We start from the raw sequence: 20,682 nt of genomic DNA, 5'->3' as shown, positions 1-20,682 counted from the left end.
AGTATTATCAGCATAGAAATTTATTTGAATTCAAAATAATATGGTTATATTTAGGATAATGTAATAATTATCTAAAGCATATATCATTGGCTCTAAAACAGTTCTAAAGAAGTCATTCTTCTGAAGTCAAAAAATATGTAGTAAGAATGTACAAGGAAGCAAAAATATATTAAAAAAAAAAGTTTGCTGAGTATTGGGAGTTGTTACAAGAGGGGCACACCGAGATACTATAACAGGGTCCAAATTACATAACATGCAGCAAGGCATTCTCTTGCTTTATCAACTCTTGGAAAATAAACTATAACCTCAGAATGCAAGACCACCACCACTGGGTTAACAGGACAAACTTCCTGAGGGACACAGGGAGTAATTCACTATACTTCCCCTTTCCCTAACTCATTTCCTCATACCAATTTCTTTTCCTTCCTTGAAGATAGGTTTTATCCTGTTGAAAAAAAACTGGTCTTATTTGTGAAACTGTGAAAGTGAAAAGTGGAGTAAATAATATCCTGATTGAAGTAGGCAACGTTTCAGCTGAAGATGCTCAGGAATCAAACTTTTGAAAAAGGTCAGTTGGCTAGCTAGCAGAGACCATCAGTGGCTTGCAGAAAAGGAAAAAAAAAGAAAATTCAGGTACTAGGTGTTTGCTAAATAGATAAAAACAATAAGCAGTTAAAAATGGGTGAAAAATCCCAGGGTTTATTGTGACCTAGACAATCAACAGCAGACAGGTGACCTCTGATTAAGCCCATTTACTTGTGAAGTGAGCTATAAGTGGCTCCAAGAGAGTTTGGTTTCCAACAGTGTCCATAGCCAAAGGGCAAATTCAGAATGTCTCCTCCTCTCGCAGAAACTGGAACACGGATGAGAAGTCTTTTTTTGAGTAGCCTTTTGCACACATCATCCTGTAGATCTGATGGGCTTGACTGCCCAGAAGGATTGGGCTCTTCGTGCTGGTGGCAGAGTCTTGTGCTAATCCCAGATCCTAAATCAAACAAGGGTGGAGGGAATACATTGAGGCTGTGCAGTTAAGGCTCACTTTGGAATTGTGGCTCCTAATGCTTGGGTTTCAAAGAAGAAAAAATGAAATCTGAAAAAATAAGATACTTACAAGAATGATGTTAAGTTATATGTCTGTGTGTGTCTATAAATATTTTATAAGTGCTATCTTACAGCTACAAAATTGCTCCAGAGACAAACCTTTTGTGGAGGAGTGGAGAGGACACTCCTCCACAAAACCTATCTGTTTTGACTCTGGACAGGTATGTTCCCATCCAGATGAGACCACATAGAGAAATGCTTTTTCACATCTGCAGAAGCCTGTAAGCCTAAGACAAACCCCAATATGAAATTAAGCATGATGAAATTATCAATGATGAAAATATCCATTCAATCTCTTAGCACATATTTAAAAAATGCTGTGTGCTGGACACTGTTCTAAGTGCTGGTGATACGTAGTCATAATAAAACCAAGTCATTATTCTAGGAACTTCATGTCCAGTGTGGAAGACAGACAGGAAAACAACTGCTGAACTTCCAGATAATAACAAGTGATGAGGAAAAATAAGCAGGGTAAGGGGTCAGGAAGTCATACATAGCAAGGGCTAGAGTGGAAGGAAGAGAGTTCTGATTGATGAGATGTTTAGGGAAGCCCTCCCGAGGTGAAGACACTTGACCTACAATGTGAATGTGAGGGGGAAGTGAGCTGTTTGGAGAGCTGGGAAATAAAAGTTTCAGGCGGGGGGAAGAGCAAGGGATAGGCCCGAAGGAGGCATAGCTTGGATGTTCAAGAAACAGTAAGAAGGCCAATGAGACTGAACTAGAGTGAGCAAGGGGCTGGGGAGGGAAATGAACCTGGGGATGGGCAGAGGTGGAACAAGAAAACTTTATGATGTTTGGTGAGAAGGCTGGATTTTCTTTCAAGTGCAATGGACAGACAGCATCACATCAACCCTTTAACATCTCTGAGAGCTAATGCTTCATTCTGAGAGTTTTGGAAAACTTACAGTTGTTTAAAAATAGACAAAAGCTAACATTATAAACTTTTTATAGTTAAACTGTGGTGAATGATATCTTCTACTAAGAATAGAATCTTGTCCCACCTTGAAATATGTAGAATAAATGGAAGACAATGAGAGCATGGATAACTGAAACAATATTCCCCACACTTCATTTTATTTGTGATTATATAAGAGCTGCACAAGTGGCAAAACCAACTAGATTGCCTTCTTACTGTTACCATCCTCATTGCCTCATCAACAGAAAAGTCAACAAGCAATGAAAAAGGAGGCAAGATCAGGACCATTTGTATTCTTTGAGGAACATTCTTCATAAATGAGCAATTATGGATACCGTCCACTCAAAGGAGGAAATGATTCAAAGAAAAAAGAAGGAAAGTTTAAAGAATGGGTTAAATCTCTAGCCGCTTGGATATGTATGATGCTATAGGTGTTAACATGATTTTGTGCTTACTTATATATTTTCACATGCAAACACATAGATTTGGAAAGTCTACTTAACCTAAAAGTTGTCTATAGCTTCCACTAAAAAGCAAGGTTAATTATTGCCCACACATTTAATAAATGTGGGTGAATAAGCTACATTATTGCTTATACCCGGACAAGCAGATAAGCCTCTTGTCAGTATCATTTTGCTGCATATCTGTAAGATGCATTTATTTAAAAATGACAGAAAATCTACATAGAAAGACTGCCTGTAGTTTTTAACCTAGAAATATAACTAGAATATAAAAACTTAGAGTAAACATAACATATTGAGGAGAACACAACAATATTGAGAAGGAAAGTCTATTAGAGGTTTTCAAATGGGCAAGTAAATATCCCAAATAAGAGCTAATAAAACAAAAAAAAAGGCAGCTAAAATAGCTTTGCTAGCTGCTACCTCAGAGGACAGACATTCTAAAAAGAGAAAGGTGATTTAGTCTATAAAACTCTAAGCGGCTTGTCTGTCCTGAAATGTAAGAAAAGAAGGCATCCTTTGAAGTCTGTAACATGTAATTTAAAACAAACAAATGCCCCATTTCACTAATCAAATAAAAATATTTATGAATTCATGAGCTCAGTGGGTGGTTCAGGGGAAAAAATAAAACAACTGCAAAAGTTTTCAACAAATTAATGAAGGACCAAGTCATTGCATTTTACAAGGAGACAGGTACATTAAGTAAGTAACAAGAGTGGTCATGATATTCCATAAGTTGTTCCTTAGAGGCCATCAGAAACAGACTTTTAGGTTGAGGAGTTTTTGGATGTTCTAATTATGTTCTGATTATATACACACCCTATATTAGAATTTTATGATGTTAAGAGATGAACATATAAGCCTCTGCTTTAAGAACACACTAACATTATCTCCCCCAACACAATGAGATCTAATAGCAGTTAAGCAAAATATCTCCTAGTAAGTTAAGGCCTTGTCATGGTGAAGGGGCTTGCATAATGCAATGAAGCTATGAGCCATGCCATGCAGGGCCACTCAAGATGGACATGTCATAGTGAAGAGTTCTGGCAAAACGTGGTCTACTAGAGGAGGGAATGGCAAACCACTCCAGTATTCTTGCCGAGAGAACTCCATGAACAGTATGAAAAGGCAAAAAAGATACAACACAGAAGGAAGAGTCCCCCAGGTCGATATGCTACTGGGGAAGAGTGGAAAGCAATTACTAATAGCTCCAGAAAGAATGAAGTGGCTGGGCCAAAGTGGAAACAACGCTCAGTTGTGGATGTGCCTGGTGGTGAAAGTAAAGTCTGATGCTGTAAAGAACAATATTGCATAGGGACCTCGAATGTTAGGTCCTTGAGTCAATCAAACTGGACGAGATCAAGCAGGAGTTGGCAAGAGTAAACATCAATATTTTAGGAATCAGTGAACTAAAATGGATGGGAATGGGCAAATTTAATTCAGATGACCATTATATCTACTACTGTGGACAAAAATCCCTTAGAAGAAATAGAGTAGCCTTTGGTTAACAAGAGTCCCAAATGCAGTACTTGGGTGCAATCTCAAAAACAACAGAATGATCTTGGTTTGCTTCCAAAGCAAACCATTCAACACCACAGTAATCTAAGTCTATGCCCCAACCACTAATGCTGAAGAAGCTGAATTTGACCAGGTCTATGAAGACCTGTAAGACCTTCTAGAACTAACACCAAAAAAGACGTACTTTTCATCATAGGGAAAGTGAAAGTGAAAGTGAAGTCGCTCAGTCATGTCCAACTCTTTGTGACCCCTGGACTGTAGCCCACCAAGCTCCTCCATTCATGGGATTCTCCAGGCAAGAATACTAGAGTGGATTGCCATTTCCTTCTCCATGGGATCTTCCTGACCCAGGGACTGAACTCAGGTCTCCCACATTGCAGGCAGACGCTTTAACCTCTGCACAAAGTAGGAAGTCAAGAGATACCTGGAGTAACAGGCAAGTTTGGCCTTGGACTACAAAATAAAGCAGGGCAAAGGCTAACAGAGTTTTATCAAGGAAACACACTGGTCCCAGCAAACACCCTTTTCCAGCAACACAAGAGACAACTCTACACATGGACATCAACAGAGAGTCAATAAAAATAAGATTGATTATATTCTTTGCAGCCAAAGATGGAGAAGCTCTATACAGTCAGCAAAAACAAGATCAGGAGCTGATTGTAGCTTAGATCATGAGCTCCTTATTGAAAAATTCACGCTTAAATTGAAGAAAGTAGGGAAAACCACTAGGCCATTTGGGTATAACCTAAATCAAATCCCTTATGATTGTATACAGTGAAGGGGACGAATAGATTCAAAGGATTAGATCTGGTAGAGGGTCTGAGAACTGTGGACGGAAGTTCATAACACTGTATAGGAGGTGGTGACCAAAACCATGGGAAATAGATGGGGAAACAGTGGAAACAGTGTCAGACTTTATCTTTTTGTGCTCCAAAATCACTGCTGATGGTGACTGCAGCCATGAAATTAAAAGACGCTTACTCCTTGGAAGAAAAGTTATGATCAACCAAGATAGCATCTTCAAAAGCAGAGACATTACTTTGCCGACTAAGGTCCGTCTAGTCAAGGCTATGGTTTTTCCAGTGGTCATGTATGGATGTGAGAGTTGGACTGTGAAGAAGGCTGAGCACCGAAGAATTGATGCTTTTGAACTGTGGTGTTAGAGGAGACTCTTGAGAGGCCCTTGGACTGCAAGGAAATCCAACCAGTCCATTCTGAAGGAGATCAGCCCTGGGATTTCTTTGGAAGGAATGATGCTAAAGCTGAAACTCCAGTACTTTGGCCACTTCATGAGAAGAGTTGACTCATTGGAAAAGACTCTGATGCTGGGAGGGACTGGGGGCAGGAGGAGAAGGGGATGACAGAGGATGAGATGGCTGGATGGCATCACTGACTCGATGGACATGAATCTGAGTGAACTCAGGGAGTTGGTGATGGACAGGGAGGCCTGGTGTGCTGTGATGCATGGGGTCGCAAAGAGTCGGACACGACTGAGCGACTGAACTGAACTGAACCAAAACCATCCCCCAAAAAAAGAAATGCAAGAAGGCAAAGTGGTTGTCTAAAGAGGCTTTACAAATAGCTGAGGAAAGAAGAGAAGTGAAAGCCAAGGGAGAAAGGGAAAGATATACCCAACTGAGAGCTTCCCAGGTGATGACAGTGGTAAAGAACCTTGTCTGTCAATGAATGAGATAAAAGAAACACAAGTTCGATTCCTAGATTGAGATGATCTCCTGGAGGAGGGCATGGCAACCCACTCTAGTATTCTTGCCTAGAGAATCCCATGGACAGAGGAGCCTGGTAGGCTACAGTTCAGAGGGTCACAAAGAATTGGAGATGACTGAAGCAACTTAGCACGCACACATATCCAATTGAATCAAGAGTTCCATAGAATAGCAAAGAGAGATAAGAAGGCCTTCTTAAATGAACAGTGCAAATAGAGGACAACAATAGAATGGGAAAGACAAGAGATCTCTTCAAGAAAACGAGCTATTTAGGGAACATTTCATGCAAGGATGGGCAAGATAAAGGACAGAAATGGTATGGACCTAACAGAAGCAGAAGAGATTAAGAAGAGGTAGTAAGAATATATACAATTACACAAAAAAGATATTCATGACCCAGATAACCACAATGGTGTGATCACTTACCTAGAGCCAGACATCCTGGAACGTGAATCAAGTAGGCCTTAGGAAGCATCACTACAAACAAAGCTAGTGGAAGTGATGGAATTCTAGCTAAGCTATTTCAAATCCTAAAAGACGATGCTGTTAAACTGCTACACTCAATATGTCAGCAAATTTGGAAAACTCAACAGTAACCATCGGACTAGAAAAGGTCAGTTTTCATTCCAATCCCAAAGAAAGCCAATGCCAAAGAATGTTCAAACTACTGTCCAATTGCATTCATTTCACATGCTACTAAGATTATCCTCAAAATCCTTCAAGCTAGGCTTCAGTAGTACGTGGACTGAGAACTTCCAGATGTATAAGCTAGGTTTAGAAAAGCAGACGAACCAGAGATCAAATTGCCAAAATTTGCTGGATCACGGAGAAAGCAAGGGAAAAACATCTACTTCTGCTTCACTGACTATGCTAAAGCCTTTGACTGTGTTATCACAACAAATTGTGGAAAATTCTTAAAGAGATGGGAATACCAGACCACCTTACCTGTCTCCAGAGAAACCTGTATGTGTGTCAAGAAGCAACATGGAACGATTGAGTGGTTCAAAACTGGGAAAGGAGTACAAGGCTGTATATTGGCACCCTAGTCATTTAACTTATATGCAGAGTACTTCGTGTGAAACGCCGGGCTGGATGAATCACAAACTGGAATCAAGATTGCTGGGAGAAATATCAATAACCTCAGACAGATACGCAGATGATACCACTCTAATGGCAGGAAGTGAAGAGGAACTAACGAGCCTCTTGAAAGTGAAAGAGGAGAGTGAAAAAGCTGGCTTAAAACTCAACATTCAAAAAACTAAGATCATGGCATCCAGTCCCATCACTTCATGGCAAACAGGTGGGGAAACGATGGAAACAGTGACAGATTTTATTTTCTTGGGCTCCAAAATCACTGCAGACAGTGAATGCAGCTGTGATATTAAAAGATGCTTGCTCCTTGGAAGGAAAGATGTGACAAACCTAGAGAGCATATTCAAAAGCAGAGACATCACTTTGCTGACAAAGGTCCATACAGTCAGAGGTATGGTTTTCCAGTAGTCAGGTACAGATATGAGAGCTGGACCATAAGGCTGAGTGCTGAGGAACTGATACTTTCGAGTTGTGGCGTTGAAGAAACTCTTGAGAGTACTGTGGACTGCAAGGAGTCAAACTAGTCAGTCCTAAAGGAAATCAGTCCTGAATATTCACTGAAGGACTGATGCTGAAGCTGAAGTTCCAATATTCTGGCCACCTGATGCATAGAGCCAACTTACTGGAAAAGACACTGATGCTGGGAAAGACTGAAGGCAAAAGGAGAAGGAGGTAGTAGAGGATGAGACGGTTAGATAGTATCACTGACTCAACGGATATGAATTTGAGCAAAATCAGGGAAACTGAAGGACGGGAGCCTGGCATGCTACAGTCCATGGGGTCACAAAGAGTCTGACACGACTTAGTGACTGAACAACAACAAATAGCCTCATCTGCCCAAGCAGGTATGACTGCTTTCATCAGTAGCATTAATGGGGATTTCTCTAATCTCTATCAATTTCTCGACACAAGTCTCATCATCTATAGTGTGTTTCACTAACAGCTCTCTGAGGTGAGGAAAGCATTTCTGTGTAAACTCTCTCATTTTAAGCAAAATTCAGAAGTCTGGTTCTTTGCAAGGAAAATGACAACTGCATTTTACAGAGAAAACAAGGGCAAAAGAGAACAATGTTCATATGTTTTACTACTGAATTGTCTTATGCTATCTTCTACTATCAAGGAAATAATTTTCAAGGACCTCAGTAGGGACAGATTCTTCCTGGGCAGGGATACTGGAGCAAATGGTGGACGGAAAGGTGTGATACAGAGGTCAGCTGCAGTTGAGAGTCCCAAAATAAAGGCAGCACTGCTCACAGGCCACTTGTTAGCTGCTTTTTCAAATGCAGCCATTAGTAGTACTTCAGAAACCAAACAAGCCAACAGGTCACAACCTACTTCACACAGATACATAAAGCAACCTGGGCATAAATGCGATTCTTTCACTCTTCTGTGTCCTGATAAACGACCCTGCAGCTTTGTGAAAACAATTCACTTAAGGAGCTACTTTCTCCAATAAAAGTAACACAGCACACTATATCAATAAAAGCCTGTGTGGAAGATATGCAAGCTGAAATACAAGGTACAGATTGGCATAAAAATAAGTATTTTCTTAAATGAAACATGAGGAGAAATGAAACTACAAAATCCACAAAATAAGAAACATAGTTTCAAACCTGGCTTCACCCAATAAATATTTCCAGTGAGCTGACAATGCGCCAGGGGTCGGGCTACAGGGAGAGGAAGCGTTGAGGTAGGCCTGGGGCGGACCAGGCGCAGGGCTGCCAGGGAGGGAAAAACGAGGGGCCAAATGAGTTCCATGTGGCTAAAGCAAAGGAGGGGAGCGCGAAGCAGAGATGAGTCAGGGAGGAGAGCAAAGGCCTTTAAGAAAACGTGCAGAGATGGACTTTAACCTACAAGTAACTGGAAACCACTAAAGAGACTTAACAGGAGAGACGGCATAATCAGGTTTTTACATTTTAGGAAGCCCACTCTTTGCCATGTCATGGAAAATGAACTGGAGACGATGAGAATGAAAGGCAAGGAGACCAGTTGAGGGCTGATGTAGCAGCATCCAACTGAGGTTCAGCCAAGGCACTGGAGGTGGTGGAGAGGGCAAGTGGACAAAGTCAAGGCACAGTCGAAAAGCAGAATGCACGGACATCATGGGGAATGGGCGAGGGTGACCTGAGCACCATATCCAAGTGTTCGTACTATTACTTTGGTTGAAAAGTAAAGGGCAGGGTTGTGGGGACTGAGAATGAGGCAACACACTACGCAAAAATCTGGAAGTCTGTTTGTCTAAAAAGTATTTTCTAACATTGAAATCACAAATGAGAGAAGGCCGATAATTTGCTTTTCAAATGACTTTACACATAAACACATATTCTTAAAGCAGGAAGGTGTATTTAGAAATCTAGTATCATGAGAGAGATCCTCTCTTCTGTGATATGTACATCTAATGACATTATATTATTAGCCATCAGAAAATGCTTACTGCTCCCATTTCTAAGGACTTGGTAAATGACTAAACAAGAAGATTATAAACTATAGGCAGAACAAAATTTTACCGATTCACATTACAAACAAAGCCAAGTACAAGAGAAACATCCTAATCTATTCTCATCCAAAAGGATGAGAATTAAAAATTAGGATTAAAAATGAACAAGATAAGGGTTTTTATCCAAGCTAAGTTTGAACTAATTTCCTGTGAGTGAGTCACTATTTTAGTCATCTTGCCTTCCAGGATAGAGGTGTGCTTTGTTACAAGCAGGGAGGAGTGGGGGTGGGGTGGGGTGGTGAGCCCTGGGGAGGGAGGGAGGTAGTGGCAAGGTGGGTGGGTAGAGAATGATGGAGGGAAAGATGGAAGGAGAAGAACAGAGCATGAAACATTTCCCCACTCTCTTGGGTAGTCACTGCATTTCCCATACCTTCGCCATGAGTGTTGTTCCAAATCCGCCCTGATAGTTATTAGCCGAGGGAACTCCATCCATCACCCCAGGCACAGGATTATAAGTGTCACTTGACCAACATCGTCCTGAGCTCATATTTAGGATTTTAGCCAAGAGTTTTGGGTCAAGCCCTAACCTGTCAAAGGTCAAAGGAAAGAAGTGTTAAATGTCAAAGTGTACAAGTCACGTGTGACTTATTTACGTCTGAGGGTGCTCCATCTTCTCTCTCCATTTATGATGTCTTGAAAAATCAAAGCAGACAGATGAGTGAAGAATCCAATCTTAAATTATAGGGTGTTAAAAGCTAGTGAAGAAACACTTCTGAGCCAGGACACTCTACATAGAGAAAACCTGTGCTACCCTGCTTTTAAGAAACAATATATAATTGCATAAAAAGTGTTCCTGGCTTATCATACACATAGGTTTTCTAGTCTTTTGGACATTATCGCATTTATGCGTCACCTAAGAACCTTAAGCCAAGATGATCATCTTAAGTCTTTACTTGCAAATGATATATTTCAGAAAGAAATACTGACAGATAAGCTACATATCATGGGAGTCTATGTATCATTTATGTGTATGTTTACTCTTTTAGCTTTTATGAGAATAAATGCAAGACATGAGTCATGAGCAGTAAAATGAGCTTATGAGAAGTTATTATTATAAAAGAGGACATTTCTTGCTGTAAACTTTTCCTTATTTATTAAATCTTCATTAGACCATCTTGCTTATGAAGCAAGTCTGCATAGAGCTGTGACATATGCTATCTATTCAGAGGCATGCATTATAGTTCTGGGTCAACTGCTGATAAGGTTACTGATCCTGATAAAACAAAGCCTGCCCAAGCGGAAACATCATTTGTTCTATCACTGAGCTGATGGCATAAACGGCTGTTCAAATGTGGACCCAGGGAAAAAAAGAAGAATTAAAATGCTGTACTACTTTGATTTCAAGTATCTTAGTGCAGTCTGGGAAGCACTGTTTTGCTGAGTGTCTTTTAATCAAGTTTCAAATAAAACTTTCTGCTTTTCCTTAAAACTAATCCGTTCCAGAATGGAAAAAAAAAAAAAGATTAAAAAGAGACATATAAATGTTAAATTGTGTATTTTAGCATGCTGTTTATTACCTGTGTGTTGAAATATATGTTTATTTCCAGGGCGGAATATAACAACCAGGAAAACCTTTTTCCAAATGCTCAAGTGGGGTCGAGGGCTAATACCCAGGATGGGTAAGGACTTAACACATAATACAAATGTTATGTAATCAGACTTTCAAGGAGCAATTGTGATTCAAGGAATACAATATGGCATGCCATCTACATGAATTCACATAGTGGGCCATGTTATAATGAGCAGTTTTTACTAAAAGATCGTAACAGATAAAGATTCCATTGAAGTCAGCTGTTCAACTGTACTCTGCTGGAAAGTAACCTGAACAGCTTCATTCATTCTTTTATAAAGATCCAAGTTTGTTACATGTATAATTTGCTACTGATGCTTTCTTTCTCTTTTAAATATAATCAGGCTATCAGGGTTCTATGGTAGCAGATGACCCAAAGACAATGCACTTATGGAACAACTGTGAAAAATAAAGTCACAAATGAACAATTCGTTAATTTGCTGTAACTGCAAATATATATTCTAAGCACAAATATTTTGTTCTATGAACAGGGGATATTTTTAAAGACCCCCTCCCCAAAACACTGCTTTTTCCTTCCATTTGAAATGTAATTCAAGCTTCCTAACTTAAATTTTCTTTTAAAATGGCTCATCACATTCTGAGCAGCAGAGATACTCCCCTGCTTACCAGCCTGGACTCAACAGTGCCTCACAATGCTCTTTATTGCTAAAGAAATTCATACTCTGTCTATAATACTCACCAAATGGGAGCACAGCTTATTATCTGTTGTAAAACCCTACATTTCATTTTGCTTGAATGTTCAAGGAAAAATACTGGCACTGATTTATGGAACTCTCTTTGGTGAACATGTTACTATTTAGAAGCACCCTGAGGGGCACACCAAAAAACAAGGTGACAGTTGTTATTCACTTTTCAAATCTGATGCTTCCCCACCATGCTATACCCTTTAGGAGATGGCTGCTCCCTCTCCGCTCCTCCCCAAGGCATCCCCCCACACCCCCAACAGCAAAGTGTATCATTAAAAAGAGCAAGTTAGAAGTGTTTTGCATTTCATCTTTCTGAGGATTCTTTCACTGGCATATATATAACTGACAGCTAAAATTAGACATGATATTAAAATCAGTTACTGAAGTCCTCTGTCTTCCACTGTGCCCAAGGCTTGTAATGGTCTGCAACCAGCTAGAATACACAGTAATTGTCATTCAGGGAGTCTATCCTAGAACGTCATGCTTCACTGGAGAAGACTGAGTTTCCATTTGAAATCAACAAATTAATCCAAGACAGGTATCTGAAAGGGCAAGTTTAATAGGAAGCAGCTACTGGGCTCTCAACCATGATAAAATGTTATTGCTGTTTCCCTGTAAATTGGCTGGGAACATATGATACTTTCTGCATAAGAGCCCCATTGCTGTTCAGGAGATATACAGCTCAAGCCATCAAAAGGATGACAGTCTGTCAGTCCCCATAATAACTTGCCACTGGATGTGGTTCGAGAGTACGCGCATGCATGCATGTGGCTTTACAATTGCTGGAATGTTCTCTGATATAAACAGAGAATGAATTCATTGCTCTGACCGCATATATAATGCAACTCAAATAAACGTCACTGTGTCAAATCTACTCACCTTTAAAACACAAGAATTTTAAATGAACTTTTGAGAGAAGTAAAAATGATGCATAAACTGTAAGAAAAATTCAAGGGAAGCCAAGTGTTTGTCTTCACTGTAACCAAGGCTTTAAAGGCCAAAAAAGTTTGCTCACTTTGTAGACTCTGTAAGTATCTATACTGTCTGGTTTATATAAGAACACAGCAAATGATGTCCCTAAACTGAGATGTGTGTATCACAGGAATCGATCTGGAAATGAAACACCCAAGACGAGGTCAATTTAAATCAATCATTCCCTTATTCACCAAAGTTTATGCAGACTTGCCAGCCTACAAGAGGCTGTGCCTGCCCTCCAAGAGTGGGCCAGTTAGGACATCCACATAGTAACATTTACCTAAGGCAGAGGGAAGAGCCTTGCCCACCTCCCTCCCTCTTTCCTCTTCATTCACCTGACAAACCTTCCCTGAGTGCCTACTATGTGCCATGGATGAGCAGACAAAGCTCACAGAGCCTGCATTCTAGTTGGGAAGACAGGCAATAAACAAATAAATACATAATGCTAGCCAGTGAGAAGCATTATGAAGAAAAAAACATTAACGTACAATTTAAATACTAACCACCACCATCACATCAATAACTGCCATGTATTAAGCACCTACTCTGTGTCAGGAACTGTTTTAAAAGATTGACATGGGTGAATTTATTTACTCCTCACAACAGATTACGTGGCTTCCCTGGTAGCTCAGATGGTAAGGGACCTGTCTGCAATGTGGGAGACCTGGATTCAATCCCTAGGTTGGGAAGTTCTCCTGGGGAAGGGAATGGCTACCTCCAGTATTCTTGCCTGGAAAACCCCATGGACAGAGGAGCCTGGAGAGCTACAGCCCATGGGTTACATAGAGTTGGACATGACTCAGTGACTAACACTTTCACTTTTCACAATAGATCCTATTATTACTGTGGATAGATACTATTATTTTTGGCATTTTATAGATGAGAAAAGTTTAAGTTGGTGGCAGAGCTGGGATGTGGTCATCAACAGGCACCCAGACTCACCACCCTGACTCTCACTAGGTCATATGGGTAGTCCATATGACTAAATCAGCCATCAAATTTGGTCAAACCTTTATTATAAACCTTTGGCCATATGTTTTATCTATTAGGGTATACAACTGAGAGGTCTCAGTCATCACTTAAATGAAAAGGCAACACCATCTCACGGCAGTAGCCAAGAAGCTAAAGTTATGCTAGTGGGAAAGTCTTCATCTTGAACAGCCTTCCAGAAGTTTAACTGTTTTAAGCTTCTTTTGGTGGAAGGAGACAATATGGCTGTTGCTATAGGGCCCTGGGCCCTGGTGGTAATGCAAATAACTTGTTACACCACCCATATTGGGGGGGTGGGGGGGGGAAGAAAACCAAACAAAAACACAATTTCTGGTAGAAGGAAAATGAAAACAAAACAACAAAACACATTACCAACCTTATTCTTATGTGGTGCATGGGAACAAAATCTCTCTAAGGCACATAAGGCATTTTTAGTACCATAAAACTATGCTCTGAGTCCTAAATAGAACCCAATTAGAAGGCAGAAAGGTCCAGTAAAAAAGAATCTCAAAATATGTTGTACACCAATGCTTTTTATGCTTTACTTTTTTTTATAGCATTTAAACTTTCACTGACATCCATAAACATTCACTGTAAAAGATCATATAGGGTCAATAAGAGTTTAAAACTATACAGTTTTATTCTATTTAAAAAAGGGAAACATCAGTGTTCCAGAAAAAAACACTGCCTTATGAGAATGAAATTAATCAGAAATGATCACTTCATAGGAACAAGTGACTCAATTTGTAAATGTTGACATTAATGCTCTAGAAAATTTTCACTTCAGAGTGAACAGAATATAAATGTGGCTGAACCACTTTGATGTTATAGTACTTTGCGGGAATTTACTACTTGGGAATTTATGTTTGCTGATGCCAATTTTCTCTTTCACCTTGCAAAGCTCAATAAATCGTGGTCGCTCTCTATACTCTGTTAGAGAACAATCCTGTCATTTTAAACCATGTCTGTAAACCATGGAGAAAAGACAATAGCCGAAGCAATCATTTTTAGGACTTTCAAACTACTGAGAATCTCTGTAAGATAAACTGATAAAATCCTAATGTTATGAAAATAATTCATTAGTACAATGTAGAGTCCCACAAACTTACAGATTATTAATATTATAGCACATAAGTAAAAATAATGAATTCCTGCTTTGAATTCAGACATATATGTGTGTGTATATATACATTTGTAAATATTTTATTTATACATGCATAGATCAATAACAGTAATACACAGTTTTGGAAAAATTAAACATTGAAAGCTTAATATTTTCCAAATATTGTTTTTATCATAGTGTATCAAGGCCAACGATAAAAGATTTACTGCTTTTGCTCTTAATACTTGTTTGAAATTTTATCACTTTTTTTTTCCTCTTTGATAATAAACTTACTTTAGTAGCCAATGTATACATTTTATTCATTTGATTCAACTGATTTTCATACTGTTTTTTATTAGTTGGCCTTTGGAGTTAGACTTCCATAAGCACTTACTGTACAAACATTTCATTTTAAAACGATCACCTAATAAGAGTTTTGCTAGGAAAACCATTTGAGGAATGCTATAAGATGCCTAATGAACATTCTGATCCAGTGATGCTTAAAGTAAGGGGCAGAATATGAAATAAACTGGCAAAAATAAAGGGAAATTTTGGTATAGTGTAACCTAGGCTTTTATATACTCATTTATATCCAGAAAAATGAAGATAAAATTCTAAAGCTGAAAATGCATATTAATACTCTAATCCTGTTGTCAATACCAATTAATTTTATATGCAATTTGGTTCCAGAAATTTACATTGTCTCCCTCCATAAAATTAGTCTAAAGAATGGACATGAAAACAAGTTACTAATAACTAGTTTTCCAATTATGATAAGTGACCCATAGCCTAAACTAGCTACATTACAGACACAACACTCTGAAAAGCTTCCTATATACTACCAGAAGACTTTGTACAGATATGCCTTACCATCTTACAGACATTCAATTTTAAAATGTAAATGGTACAGGATATTGATAAACCAATTAGCACTGATGCAAAGCAAATTCCTCTTTTATCTCAATTACAACATGACAACTTAATAGGTCAAGATAGTTTAACATCTGAGACAAGGGCAATTCAATAAAACAACAGCATCTTGATATGGTAATTAAGAGGAAATGTGAATCCATTACTGTGTTTTAAAAAATATCTCAAGTACTTTGGCTCTTTTATTACTTTTATCAAAAGCTATGATATGAAACACTACTCTGATTTGTAATATATTTGGCAAGCAGTTCTGGGAAGTGTGAAGAAAACACTTGAATAAAAGCATCTTTCTCATTAAGCATTTTCTAAAATAAGAAATATATTCATGAAATACAAAACATTCAAAAAATTAATTAGGTGATTAATCATATTTAGAATTCCTAACCCAAAAGATTAAAGACTAAAATTAAGGCATTAACCTTAAGCATTCTAAAGGATGATCCCCATCGTAGGAAAAACTTAATTCCTAAATCAATTGCAGCAAAGTATGAATGCCATTTTATTTCAATGAAAAGATATATTGTTAATGTAAAGTAAGGATAATATAAAATCTTAATGTAAAACCCTAGGCAAGTTAAAATGAAGAGTTATGCTATGCAGTCTTATGAATGCCATCCAGTTTATCCTGAGAATAAATAACCAAGAGTCCTTTTAGTGTAGATACTGGGCACTATATTTTAAATAAATACATAAAACCAGTCACATGGTAGCCTAATTCACTATACATTAAAACTGTATTTTATACGAATTTGTCCTACACTGCCAAAAATTGTTTAAATTTTATAGTAAAAGTGTTTCTTGCATTGTGACATAACAGAAGAAATGGAGCTCCCAATATAAAAAGGATAATGTAACTTCAAATATACAGCACAACACATTTTATGGTTTAGGGCAGAGTATTCATGCTCTCCAGGGTCCTACTGGTTGTCCAATAAGCAAAGTCTATTAAAGTTCAATAATGAAATACTTTCAAAATGTTTCTGGATCAACTCATTTATCTCTCATGAACATTTGTTTTCAACATCAGAAAATCAAATTGGAAAGCTCGTAAAAATTGTTAGTATATGAAAATGTACTATTCAACAAACCTGATTCCCAGATTCATAGCTTCAGCAGTTCCAATCATACTAATAGCTAACAGCAAGTTGTTGCAGATCTTCGCAGCCTGAAAACAAATTGAGTACATATTAAATATATTTATTTTCAAGCCGTAACTCACAGGAAGATTTCTTCACCCAATTCTACATATTTCTAAAAGTAAGAGCATTCAACTGTTGATTCTCTCAAGCAGGAAAAGGCATTTGGTGCTGCAAACCTCCCTCCAAGCCTAACACAAGCTCCCAGAGCTGACGGGGGTGGGGGTGTCTCTTGCACCAGGGAAGAACCGTGAAGTGTAGGTGACCGAGTTACTCCCATGGGTGCAGGCACGACAGGAAATACTGACTGATGTGGCACGACTGTTCCTTCAGGAATGGGGCTGACAACCTAACCGGGGAAGCAGTAGTAACACACTGAATGAAAAGGGCAGTGTACAAGCAAACACGACTAAGGGGCAAACTGCATGGGAGAAGCTGTAGGCAGAGACAGGAGTTCAGAGACCCCAGATCCTGAGGGCAGTAGCAGAAAGGAAGTGAAACCTGAAACCATCTCTCAGAAGGTCAGGCAGGATTTAAATAGGTAAGAGAGCGAAAGGAGGAGACCAGGAGAAAGAGTATAGTATGAGATATTCTTGAGAACAGTAAGGAAATGGATTCCTGGGCAGTGGTTTTAAGGAATGGGAAGAAGTTGTGACAGTTTAAGACTGGGTCAAGGGCTACGGAAGCTGGAATAGAGTGTCTGGAAGCTAGAATAGAGTGTCCGGGAGTTGGAATGGAGTGTCTGAGTTTGACATGGTAGGAAACAGAGATCGACACAAAGTGTCAGAACTGGGAACTCTACAAGGACACAAACATCTTGATTAGTTCTGGCTATAGTGTTGGCAGAGGGGTAAACCCAGTGTCTAGAGATCCACGAGGCCCTGGGAGCAGTCAACAAGGCATGACACAATGAAAGACTAGACCAGGTAATGTGTGGACTGAATGGAGACAGAACAATGAGAGCCACTGAAGCTAGAGTCAGAAACTGGAGACTGACTGGATAAGGGAATGGAGACAATAGACGTATCAAAGATCACAGTATAGTCCTGAATATGATGATAAAAAAAAAAAAGGGACCAGTGACCAGGACAAAGCATGAAGAGGAGTGTGAGTATTGGGTGGGAAGGGGACAACCTGTTTGATTTCAAGATTCAGTGTGATCACTCACCTCGATCTGACCAGAAAAATAATGTAACACATTTCTTAATGAAAATTGTGGGTTTTTTTAAAAGTTAAAGTGCATACATCACTTCTACCCAACAGTACTACGAACAGAGCTGTGGCAGCGATTACAAAGTTAGAGGGAGGGTAACAGCAAATCAGACAACATGAGCACTTCACACAGAAGCCATTTTAAGGATAACTTCAGTGGTCGCTGGGGCAAATATGTCAAAGTCTGAAATGAAGGAACTTTTGACATCTTTTTAAATTAATTGGCTGATCTCTGCTTACTTCCAGTAGGAATGATGGAAAACTAATTTTTTCTAATTTAAGAAAACCTGAGCAAACAAAACATCCATAGATTGAACAGAGTAAGGCAGAATCAGATTGTCGTCAGGAAAGAAAGAAGGAACATTAGCTGATTTTACATCATCAAATCAGTGTCAGTGATGTGAAAACGTTACCTGCCCTGTCCCAACAGCTCCACAATACACCACATTGGAGCCCATGCACCCCAGCAACTCTTGGGCAGCAGCAAATTCTTCTTCGACTCCTCCTACCATAAACGTGAGGTTCCCCGACCGAGCGGCTCCCACACCTGAATGGTTTGGGGGTAAAAGGGATAGAAGCAGAGGGATACATTTCTTCAAGTGTTTAAGTAGATTATAAAATCAGAGAAAATTCCAAACCAAATCAAAAACCTTGCCTCCAAGTTGTATTTGTATCAGGCATAAATCTCTCCTGGAATATTTTAATTGTCAAGTATTAAGAAGGTTACTCATAAGCCAAAGGCAACACACAGATTCAGTCGAACTCAATTCATCTCAAGTTTTTTGCAGGATCATGGAGTACCATGGGGATTTGAAATGTGCATTTTACTATTTCCATGCATCTCTTATAGTGTGTGAAAAAGATGACCTGTACCCTGACCAGTACCTGTGCCATGGGAACAGTCATGGGGTCAGCTGCCAGGTTTGGATCTGGGGTCTCTGGCTCACTCACTCCCTCTCTGCACACTATCGACAGAGACTGACAAAGAGAGGGACTTGTCTCTTTCTCCCATAAACAAGTAGGCATTTCAGATGGAAAGATTCTTTTTTAAGGTAAAGAAAACAATTGCTTAGTTAGACTGATTATTCTCATGTGCACCTTCCAGCTATTACTTGACTTTTCTTTTTCCTCCTGCTATACAAGCATGCATACCTTGAAGATTCTGTGGGTTCAGTTCCAGGTCACCCCCGTAATGTGAATATTGTAATCAGGTGAGAGTCACATGAATATTTAGGTTTTTCAGTGCATATAAAATTTATATTTACACTATTCTGTACTCTACTACATGGGCAATAGCATTATGTCTGTAAAAACAATGCATACACAATTTAAAAATTCTTTATTGTAAAAAATGCTAAGTATCACCTGACATGTCAAGGTTACCACAATGTTGGTTCTTTCTGTTAAATAAATATTTAATTTACTTATTGTTGAAGTACAGTTGATTCACAATGTCTTGTTCATTTCTGCTGTAAAGTGACTCAGTCATACATACATATATTCTCTCTCATTATGGCTTAGCACAGGATATTGAATATAGCTCCCTGGGGTGCACAGTAGGATTGTTGTGTACCCATTCTGTGTTTAATGGAAAACCCAATATTTGAAAACAGCAATGTAACAAGGTATACCTATACACCTTTTGGGCAGTTCATTCCTAGTGATATGACGGGAAGAAGAAATAAACTTTTATCCATGGTTTGGCCACTCCTCAGCCTCTCAAATGTCTGAAGTATGTTCACAAATGGAAATGACTGGAGAAGCAAATTCTACTTCAGCACAAAAAATATGGCCTAGACTTGTCTTAAAAAGGAAGTAGGGGGGAGCTTCACTCATCTATACTAATATTAACTATAAAATAAAACCAAGAGTATTATTTATTGCTTTTAGCATTAGAAAAAAATCTTAATTCATAATTTTCAGGTTAGGTTTTGTTGTTCAAAACCAGGGAAGTATGTGAAAGAACTATATTAGTATAATTTCTGCCTTTACAACTTATTTATAGTATAGCTAGGAATAAAGAAACTGTAACTATTTGTGCTATGTATCAAACCTGGCTATTAGACTAGACAGCTGCAAGTAATGGCCTACTTTTAAATTTAATTTATTCAATGAAATACAGGTTTTATACATAAAAAGCCAAATGAGGAGATCTTTATTTCATTCTAATTGTGAACATTTCACAAACTGATAGCCTTTCTGTTTTACAGTTCATGCTGTTTTTAACTAATTATTAAAAGGAAGAGAAGTCAGCATTATGTTAGCCAAACAATCTTGGAAAAGGAAGTGCCCACATGCTATGAAAGTCTGAGATGCTTACATATGGTTAAATTACATTATTTCACAATATTTTCAGACACACTATGGAACTGATTATGTACAAAAACCCAATTAGAACAAATGCTTTTAATTAGCTTATCTGTGTCATTTGAACATTCTGATAATGGTGAAGTTTAAGTGACTGTCATTTTGTTAGTTTCTAATTTACTTCACCAAGATGGTGGATCATTAATGTTTTACAATCATTTTGCTCAGTTTTTATGGCTATTTTAATTCAAACAACATAACCACCCTTACTCCAAATCCTGTTGATCTGACCAGGAGAAATTAAGCAGACGATTTAAGTCAAAGCTTACAAACAAACCCAGCACTATCCATCATAGGTCAACAGCTTTGTGTCTAGATTACAGGCTGCTAAATAGCTTCAGAGAGTCATTTATTAAAGGAAAATTAATGCTGACAATGGTTCTC

At 38.6% G+C, this 20,682-nt stretch overlaps 1 protein-coding gene across 1 annotated transcript in view; it reads right to left on the bottom strand.

The window, feature by feature from the left end:
* Nucleotides 1-2: 2 nt before the first annotated feature.
* HIBADH (3-hydroxyisobutyrate dehydrogenase) overlaps nucleotides 3-20,682 on the bottom strand; it is a 111,745-nt gene continuing 91,065 nt past the window's right edge. Inside the window, exons 5-8 of the mRNA XM_027968653.2 lie at nucleotides 18,345-18,478; nucleotides 16,672-16,748; nucleotides 9,680-9,836; nucleotides 3-985 (exon numbers count right to left, since the gene is read on the bottom strand). Coding sequence (XP_027824454.1) covers nucleotides 827-985; nucleotides 9,680-9,836; nucleotides 16,672-16,748; nucleotides 18,345-18,478 — 527 coding nt within the window. The 3' untranslated portion in view covers nucleotides 3-826. The remainder of the gene's footprint in view (nucleotides 986-9,679; nucleotides 9,837-16,671; nucleotides 16,749-18,344; nucleotides 18,479-20,682) is intronic.

The sequence above is a fragment of the Ovis aries genome, chromosome 4 (assembly GCF_016772045.2).
Source record: "Ovis aries strain OAR_USU_Benz2616 breed Rambouillet chromosome 4, ARS-UI_Ramb_v3.0, whole genome shotgun sequence".
NCBI lineage: Eukaryota > Metazoa > Chordata > Mammalia > Artiodactyla > Bovidae > Ovis > Ovis aries.
Note: the sequence above shows the minus strand (reverse complement) of the source record. Positions and strands in the feature narration are given on the sequence as shown.